At 43.3% G+C, this 10054-nt stretch overlaps 1 protein-coding gene across 3 annotated transcripts in view; it reads right to left on the reverse strand.

The window, feature by feature from the left end:
* Positions 1-1898: 1898 nt before the first annotated feature.
* The window catches only part of SLC25A33 (solute carrier family 25 member 33), a 42114-nt gene continuing 33958 nt past the window's right edge, over positions 1899-10054 (reverse strand). For all 3 annotated transcript variants that reach the window (XM_019639821.1, XM_019639822.1, XM_019639820.1), the window contains 5 exons: positions 9767-9844; positions 8990-9090; positions 7279-7345; positions 4086-4366; positions 1899-2688 (listed from right to left, as the gene is read on the reverse strand). In XM_019639821.1, the coding sequence (XP_019495366.1) occupies positions 2486-2688; positions 4086-4366; positions 7279-7345; positions 8990-9090; positions 9767-9844 (730 nt within the window). In that variant the 3' untranslated portion in view covers positions 1899-2485. The remainder of the gene's footprint in view (positions 2689-4085; positions 4367-7278; positions 7346-8989; positions 9091-9766; positions 9845-10054) is intronic.

A 10054-nucleotide genomic window follows, 5' to 3' on the forward strand; every position in this document is an offset into this window, starting at 1 on the left:
TTAATTGGTTCCAAACCCTTGTGCATTAACTAAGAGCTGCTTGCAGAGGGCAGGGAGCTGGGCATGAAACCTGGGGGGTGATTAGACTCTAAATGGCAGCTCCTTGTCCCTGGAAGTGGGTGTCAGGGCAAAGACCTTTCATTTGGTCTTGCTGCTTTCAGCAGCCTGGAGCACCCAACAGAATGGACAGCAGTGGAGCTGCCCTCTAAACGAGGGGCATTGTGCTTAATTAAGCACCCTTCTCTGTTCCCTTTCCAAGGGAGACTCAGTGCCCGCATAGTGTCCTACTCAAAGGGAGGGCTCTGTCCTGCTCACCTGGTTCAGGTGTTACACCTATGGATGCATAATCCTGACGTGAATGGAATGGTTTGCTGGACCTTGGCTTCAGGGTCAGAAGTCTCAGATGTCCCCTTTACATTGCATTCATCTGCTCAACGAGCAGTACAAACCTACTGTCAGTTCACTGCTGACCATGTCCAAGGCCCCCAGCAAATCGTGTAAACTTCCAAGGCTCTTATTTGTAAAATGTGGATGATGATAATACCTGCCTCACAAGGTTGTCAGAATTAACTTAAATGAGAAAATACACAACCCCTTGTAAGTGCTCGGCACACACTGGGTAAGCAATGAGGGTTTTTAAAGTCTTTAACATATAAGAACACTTAAAAATAGTAAAATTCCAATGACTAAGCTTGTGGAGAGAAATAAATCATGGAATTTCTCCATTAACAGCGCAAACAGTGATATTTCTCATTTGAAAACCCAACAAGGCCCTCTGTAGAGGAAGCATCACTTTTTTCCTGCTTGTCTCCCTCCTACTTTTGGAGCTTGTGTTTCATTTCAGGGCAGGAGAAGCAAGCAGAGAACTACCTTATGCTAGGTCAACATCAAATTTATTAATTCAAGAATGTATAAGTGAAAATTATTTCCAGATAATTCTCTTATCCAATTAGTGAATATTAAGCAACCTAATTTTCAACCTTCATATTAGATGAAATCTTGAAGAAAAATTCAGGTTTTAAAATGAGTATTAAAATAGAAAGGTGTTGTCAAGGGCCATGATCGAGGAGTTAAAATGAGGTCCTGAAACAAGTCTCTTTACTGTCATGTAATTTAGGAGCACTGAAGATGGACTGAAGTCACTTATTTTGACTTGTGCACAGTGGCTGACAGTTGAAGTAAATTATACTAGATTGCTCAACACCACCAACCAACTTCCTTTATGACTAAAGGGTAACAAAATTAAACGTGATTTAAATATAATTGGAAAATCTCCTCTCAACCTTACCACAGTATCTGCAACTGAATCTGAAACTCCAATGCATCAGTTATTAAAGTCAAATATCTTTCTAGATATTCAGATTGAAAAATCACCTAATGTACAATATATGCAAATTCTGGTTAAAAAGCTGATGGAAGACTATCCATCTTCCCTGCTGTCTGTCTTACCTTTTTGTCCTTTATTAAATTTCCTTTTTAAATAGGAGGTGGGGGTGTGCTTACAATTTTGATAATTTCTCATTTCTAGAATTTTTTCTTTAACTCTGAACTAGGGAATGTAAACAACACCAACACTTTCTGTCAGAATAACAGTAAACTCCCCAAGGGGCCTGCAATCAACCTGTGTTATGTTCCTCTTCTCCGCAGTAGAGACCCGAGAACAGGGTCAAGGACCTGAGAGGGAGTGTCTGTTACTCACCACCTGCCATGTTCACAGCCGCTCGGGAGGCTGCGCTCTAACACACCTACAAAGCACCTGGGCTGGACCAGGCTTAACTTCCGGAAATATTAATACATCCAAGAACAAGGCTACAGGTAAGCAGGTCTTTACAACTCTTGCCTTTGGTTCAAATTGGGGATAGAGGATAACTTCAGGAAAATATTTATAGTTTAAAATATTTAGAGTCAGGAAGTTGCACTGATTTATTATTTTTTTTAACTCCGCAGCCTGAAAGCTTAGATCATCAACCTGTATGAGGCTTGGAAATGTACAAAGAAGGAAAATAGCTGGGAGTCTGTCCAATGTCCCCAAAACATGACAGGTCTTGCCAGTCCAGTATAAGATCTTACATTCAGACTAGAAAACAAGCATGCTTTGACATTAGAGTTTTTCTCTGCATTTCTAGGGTTACGTTTCCCTGGAGTCCCCAGCTGTAGTTTACAGTTACCGTGAACATAAAAGAGGACACAAACCAAATTTATACTTAAATTAAATAGCATGATTTAATTTAGTTGCTGCTTAATCCTGAATCCTCTTAAGTTAAAAAAAAATGAAACACAAAAGTTATAATTAACTATTAACGTTAATGAATTTAAACCTTCCAGAAAACATGAATCCAAAAGGAAATGTCCAACAGGCGACACAAGCCACATAGTTTATGGCCTTTCCTGTTTCAGTCTCAAACAGTCTAAACATCAATGGAAAAAAAAAATTCTCTATCGAGTTTTTCAGTTTTATTCTTCCAGAGCACAATTTTCTGGCCTGTTACTGAGGACGGTCTTCTAACAGGTACACAATTAGCTCATAGGTGGACAGCACAATGGCAGTGTTTGGTATCTGCCGGATGAGCTGGGCGAAGAGTCCTCTATAAAAGGCAAGGTAGCCTTCTTCCCGGAAGACCAGCCGCGCGGTCTGCACAAAAGACTTGTACTTGGTGCCCTCCTCACGGAGCCGCGTCCTTATGACTTCTGCAGAGAGAAACACATGCTTTATGTGACAAATAAGCTGCATTTCCAGGCCATACGAGGAGAGACTTCAAAGCACGTAGCTTTGTAACTGTCAACGTACATATACCTCTATTTGCCACCTGAGCTCAATTTGGGCAGGACAGTCACAGAGACAATGAAAAGTTAAGAGCTGGTTAGACCATTTTCTAACTCCGGGAAATGGTCATTTAGGGACATTTATACATTCATACAAAAGTACAAAATAACTAAGGGATTAAAAATAGCTTAGTTGACATGGGACTTAATTTTAAGATAAAGTTTATGGTTTTCTACTCCCAATTAAGCAAACATTATCATTTCATTGAAGGTAGAATTGGTTTTAAATATGGTAATATCTCCCACAACTTTCATTCCATGTACTCCTCAACTTTCTCCTCCTCCTCGACTCCTTCTCCACTCCGTCCAGCTTAAACACTGCCTCCTCCTTTGTCAAACCTTCGCCCACCTGCCCCTCACTCTCCAGGCACCACAGCAGGACATCGCCTGCCACTCCTTGTCAAGCAGCTCTCTGCACACGCTAGTCTCCTTACCACAGAAGGCATCCTGACCTCCTCTCCATGAGCCCCGAGGCCACTCCGTGCCCCAGCACACAACAGAGATTCAGTTACCTGTTATCGAGTTGATCACTGACATTTGTCATAGGTGACCGTGCAGCAGGCTTTTGAAAAACAAAACCTGTTTCATGGCACAATAAACTAAGCTATTTTTAAAACAGTGGGTCAGAAGGACATCAGACCTGTAATTCCTTAAAACACAAATTTAAAAAATAAAACCCAGGGTGAGCGGTTAGCTCAGTTGGTTAGAGCATCATGCTGATAACACCAAGGTTGCCTGTTCAATCCCCGCATGGGCCACTGTGAGCTGCGCCCTCCTTAAAGGAGCGCAGTTGTAGCACAGAAGCAGTGTGTAACCAAGGACCATGGCTGTTCCCCAATAAAATTTCAAAAAATAATAAAAATAAAAATATAAAACCCAAAGTAGCCTTACTCAGCACTCTATTCAAAGGGGAAGCTGAGAGGGTTTCTTTTGAAGTTTGGCTCTTACATCATTTTTTGACATGGCGGAATTTTAAATAAAATCCAGATTTTTGGACTCTTTGAAAACACCAAAAGTTCCACAATACAGGCCCAAATTCTGCACAGCACGTTTTGGCCACCACGGGCTGGGGCCGAGTGACATGGAGTCCCTGCCACTCACACAACCCACACACACAGTGGAAGCCAGTTGCACCTGTCCTTGGTTCCATTATCCCCGCAGGCATTTGCACTTCTGTTTGAGCTACAGGGGTCTAGATATACTGACAAATGACACAAACCTGACAGCTGTCTTAAGGCTCTGGGAGAAAAGGTGACACATACCGTGTGGATAAGCAATACAGGACGCACATCCCTTAGACACAGCAGCAGCTGCCATAAGTCCAAAAAAATTTGTGGAATTCTTCTCAGTCCCATTTGTAGAAGGGGCCAATGGAGCGTCTTTCAGACACTTCTTCAAGCTTTCGTAAATAGCAAAACAGATGACAGTTTCTGAAATTCCAGCATATGAGGCCGTTAATCCCCGGTAGAAGCCACGAATGCCTTCCGTCTGGTAAACATGGCGAGCACACTGGACTGTGTTCATCTGCTTGGAGCCACGCACTCTGTGTAAAAGGGACCAACGACAGGCAGTCAGAATACACATGCGTGAGCCGCTACTGCACCAAGGCACACAGACGATTGCTGAATATGGAGGACAGTACAGTGTGGGTGCCACGGGTCCTCCGGCATGTGGGAGGCTGAGCCCTGGCCCCCCTGCCAGGCCAGGTCTGTCGGCTGGGCCGCCTGACTGGCCCACAGAAGTGTGTGTGCACTAGTACAAGAGTCATAAAAACACGTTCACAGCCTCTGACCTAATTTTGGAAAGAGCTACATTGGAGGAAGACATTCATCACAGAGAAAATGTAACTGCAACATAATCAAAACCATCCAAATACCTCAAAATAGGAACAGACAAGTGAACTATGGGTATATATACCAGATTAAAACTGTTCTGAGGACAGTTAGATATGGGGGAGTGCTTGAAGTAGAAAGCAGGACAAAAGCAAATGTAAAGCATAATTACAGTCAGGATACCAGTATGTTTTAAGAAAATAAGAAGGGAAACTCACCAACCTCAGTCAGGGTGGTGCGTGTGAGGGTGGTCCTTCTTATCGCTCGTCTCCAAATGGGGTGTTTTGACCCCATTATTTCTAAACTTATAAAATCACGATCATCAAATAGACTACACAATAACTCGCCAAAAGCCTTAGGCTGGATGCTCCTACCCCACGACAGAAAGGATTCCTCAATTGCCTGGATACAAATGGAATCCCAGGACTTATCAGTGTTTACACTGGTCAGACATCAGAGGCCCCTCCTGCTCCAGTCAGTCTCCGCGGGTCTCTCCGAGGTCGTTCTCTACACCCTCGCTGGAGTGACCTTTTTAACACAAATCCAACCACACCACTCCCCTGCTTAAAATCTTCTAAAGCAGGGCCTCTCAGCCTTGGCACTGCAGACATTTTGGGCCTGATAATTCTGTCATGGGACTGTCCTGTGCTCTGCAGGGTGGTTAGTAGCCCCCCCAGCCTCTACCCACTAGATGCCAATAGCACCCCACCTAAGTTATGACAACTAAAAACATCTCCAGACATTGCCAAATGTCCCCTGGGGAGCAAAGTGTCCTCAGTGGCCAATGACTGCTCTAATGGCTCTTCACTGCCCTCAAAATAAAGCCCACGTCCAACTCCAGGTTCCTTCCCAGGCCTTTTAAGGATGTGGCCCCCACTCATTTCTCCTATAATTCCCTCCCTTTCCAGCACATACGCATGTGGTACACTCTGACCGCGCTTCTCTTCTTTCAGTGCCACAGAAATAATGATGCTTTCTTGCCTCCAGATTTTCTGTGCACATGGTGCTCTGCCTGCAGCATGCTTCACTGCCAGCTGTTTTGTCAGATGGTAGGGTGGACAGTGCTACCGCAGGAGGCTCCCCAGCTGCCTCTCTCTGTCTTCTGCCTAGACTGCATAAGGGACCCTCCAGGGTCCTGCATACTTCAGGCCCCTTATCCCACCAGATTGTAGTTCTATTTTTTGTAAAGCTGAGTTTCTTATTCCCTGTGGTTTCCCCAGTGACGCGTGCACAGGAAGCATGCAAGAAATATATACTCATTATTGAGGGACATGTAAACAGAGCCACCCAAATAAGACTTTACATGTCCTGAGTATGGATTGCTGCCAGATAGATTTAAAAGAATGCACATAACGCTCTCGGCTGACTTGTGCGTTTATCCACTGCTAAACAGAGGAGATATTAGGACACTGTGCACACCTCGAACTGGGAGGAGTTACCAAAGGTCTCCAGGTGATGCTAGAAGGACCGGTGGGTGTTAGGACAGCCAAGAAGGGAGAAGGGATTCCTGGTGAGGGACGGCCGACTCAGGGAGATGGAAGCATACCAGCATGTGATGTTTTTAGGAATTTGCAAAGGATCTTGAATGGTAAACCAAGGAGTTAGGATTTAACCCTGACAGCAACTGAGATTTATCGAAGGATTATAAGTGAGCTGTTCAAAATGATTAGACCTGATGCATTTTTAGAAGGTTCTTTCAGGCAGAATGGGCTGGGGGGAACATGGAATCAAAGACCACGTTAGAGGCTGCTGTGGTCATTGAAGAGAAAAACCAAGGCAGCCCCCTACCTGCCTGCCCCGGGGCACTCTGCTCTCTCCTCTTTCCTTTATAGGTAGCTTTAAAGTAGGCTGGACTAGCCGGAAGTTTCCAGTGCCCCACACAGTTCTGGGCAACACAGTTACACAAGAGATCTTAGATAGGATCCTATCACAAACCATCACTTACTGTCATCATTTATTTGAAATTACAGTAGTTACTGGGATGCTGCTTGATTGAATATATTAAGTATATTACTATGTCACACTTTTAAAACACATTAATAACTGTATTTCATTAATTGGTTTCTGTTGCTTCTAAAAATATTGTTCTAAAAAGGGCCTGCAGGTCTCACCAGACTGCCAAAGGAATCCACAGCACGGGAAAGGGTTTCAGGGCAGAAATCTAGGATATCTGAGGACTTAGAGATTAAAACAACCCATCTGAGGCCTGAAGGCATTTGCTGTTCCGCCCTTACGGGCATCTTCCCACTTGAAAGAAAAGCCATCTTTAGGAGAGGTACCCCTCCCCCGCCAGCGTTCCAGGGGTTGGGGGCGGGAAAAGGGGTGTCAGCCTAGAGCACAGACCCGACTGAGAGAAGGCAGGACTGCACTGCACATCAGGGGCTACAACTGAGTGAGTTTCCCATCTCCCTTTGTGTTAGTTCTGTTGGTCTTTGTCTCTCCACAATGCTTCAAAGCACAAATTTCAAAACAAAAGGAGTTTCCACGCAGCGTTTGCTCACACTCAGAAAAACAAGGGCGGGATGGCTAAGACCTCGGTACACCTCACTCCATAAGTGGAACTGGGGGAAGGAAAAAATCCCCCAGAATTCTTATACTAAGGAAGGAACAATTAAAAACTTACTTTCGTTCTAGTTGCATCCGGGTTTTAACCATCCATATAGGATTCATTAAGGAATTTGTGATAAAAGCTGGAAGTAAAAGAAAAAAAGAAAGTGTCATCGCTGAGCAGTCAATGCTGATTGAAGTTGTCTATTCCATCTGATAAACTCTGAAATCAGGCTTTCAATGGTTCAATAACAAGAACGGACAGTAGGAAGCAGTTACATTTCTGTACTGCGGACAGAAGCTATAGTTCCTGAAAATGTAACATCTGTTGATATGTTGGGCCTAAAAGAAATCCCTTAAATTTCCAGAGCCCTAACTAGTGTTTTTAGCCGCTAGGTGGTACTGTTGACACTTCTGTTAATGTGATTTCTATGGTAAACATGAAACTAAAAACTCACTTTATAAGCTTCAGGCATAGAAATATGTTTTAAAAAGTTGCTGATCTAATCTAAAAGGTAACCTTATATCAAACGTAAGACAGAAGGAACTAAATCTCCATTTACCTGAATCCAAACTTTGACATTTTAACACCTGACTCATCATTTCAGGAAATTGAAGTATTAAGACTGATGTACTCATAGGAACCATTATTTTATTAAGTCTTCCCAATCTTAATATTGCTAATCATTCCAGACTAACCCAAAACAAGCAGGATCATGGTAGCATCCTGACACACAGTGACCCTTCTCTAATACCTCGTCCCCTCCACAGTCCTAAGTAGATTAGACACCAGGAACCTAGACAGCGTTTTAATAAACTCCCTCCAGGGCTGTTTTATTTACCAAAGGTTCTTATAAGTTAATTTTGCAAAATTTATAAACCTGATGAACAGCTTTTAGCTTACAGTTAACTCACTAACGGTTTCCTAAGTGAAGCCCGCCCTGTTGACACCATACTTCTTCCTCAGAGCTCCATACTCACTCGTTTTGCTCAAAAGTCTTTTCTATTTGAGGTCCAGAAATTATCTGTAACTATTCAGATGGACTACTAGTACTTTTATTTGGAATAAGAGACGCAGACAGAACTGGTGCATACACCTTACAGGCTGGCGGACGGTGGAACTTTTTCACAAAATGCCAATTAAAGTTCTCTAAAACACCTTTCTATTTAAACAGACACAACCTTACATGTAAAAAGACATAGCCTTCTCTCAGCAATCTACAAGTCCCTGGTTTTTGCCAACTATTTCCCAGGTGAAAAAAATCCTGTTATGAATTCTCTACAGTAAGTGGAATGGGTCCCGCAAGAGAACAGTGGTGGTCTGGTCTGTCAGCCGCCCAGTAAGAGGCCTCCACTAAGAGCCCGGAACCCTCATTGTGGAATCCTGTGTTAAGGACAGAAGTGCCAACTGTACACAGGGTGTGCTGGACACCATGGGGAGTCACAAGAAAAGCAGCTCAAATTCTAGAAAATAACTTAATGAAATAGAAAGACACAAAAAACACATTGAAATGCCTTTAAAAGAAGCATAACACTAACAACTAGCATGCATGGACCAGGTACATTTTGAGGGAGAATAAAAAGCTTTCATGGTCAAAGAAACATGAGCCATGTTACAAACTGAACTCAAACACTCATATTTTATCAGTTCCAACATACAGCTTTAGAAAAATGATTTTAGATGCAAGGGTAGCAGAGAGCTACTTTCTAACTCCTAGAACGAGCCGTTTGGCACCGTGTGCTTCAGGAAGGTGGGAAACTCACCTTCGCTCACTGGGGTGACATACCTGCAGAGCCAGCTGAGAAAACATGCACGACATTGCTGTCAGGCACGAAAATGCCATTGAACTGCTCTTTGGCCTTGGAGTAACATGCGAAGTACACAGCCCTGTTAGGACAAAGACAGGGCACAATAAAGACATCAAGATGGCAGCAGAAGCACCTAGTTCCCTCCACAACCTCTGAAACATTTAGGAAAATCATGCAGAAAAGAAGTTAACATGTGATCAAAAGCTGGACTTCATCTGTGCTAAAATCAAACCCTCCTGCAGGCTATTTCAGTAACCTCCTGCTCGTCCCCCCAGAAAGTATTCAGTGATGATAGACGGGCCCGAAATAATGAAGAAAAATGAGGTTTTGGTAATATACACGCAAAGTCTATTTATACTCTTCATGCCGGGTAAATGCCAATCCTCTGAGCACCAACATATACTGTAACTTTAAAATTTTTTAATATTTCTAAAATATACCACACTTGTCTTGCCAAAACGAGCATGTGTCATCCAGGGGAGAGGATCCAATGCTGCCACCCACATATTACACTTAGAGAAGGTGCCAGGGATGGCAGCAGACTCATTGTCAACTTAATAAAATAACTACAATCTCTTTCTCTACACACACTAAAGATACACCAACAGTTATCACTATTTCTATTTGTCAGATGTCTTAAGGCAAATCCTACACAGAGAAAGATACTGTGCATCCAGCCACACTGCCCTTCGGAGAGAAAGGACTCGGTATATCACATATGTGTGTAGGGAGCCAGCTGAAAGTTTAATGCTTACCTTGATGGTGCGACTCCAACCAAATTTGGACCCAAGCCTCTAAAAAGTGACTTTGGTCCCTCCTTCTCCAAGATCGATCTGAAAAATGAAAAGATGTATCTTTATAACCCTTAGGCAAGGCCTATGCCAGCCTTCACATTAGCTCCTTGAATAAGGAATACCGTATTTGCCGGCGTATAAGACGACTGGGCGTTTAAGACGACCCCCTAACATTTCCACTCAAAATACAGAGTTTGTTATATACTCGCCGTATAAGACTACCCCCTCTTCCGCACACCTTCCACACAC

Source organism: Hipposideros armiger, unplaced genomic scaffold (genome assembly GCF_001890085.2).
Source record: "Hipposideros armiger isolate ML-2016 unplaced genomic scaffold, ASM189008v1 scaffold_46, whole genome shotgun sequence".
NCBI classification, from domain to species: Eukaryota; Metazoa; Chordata; class Mammalia; order Chiroptera; family Hipposideridae; genus Hipposideros; species Hipposideros armiger.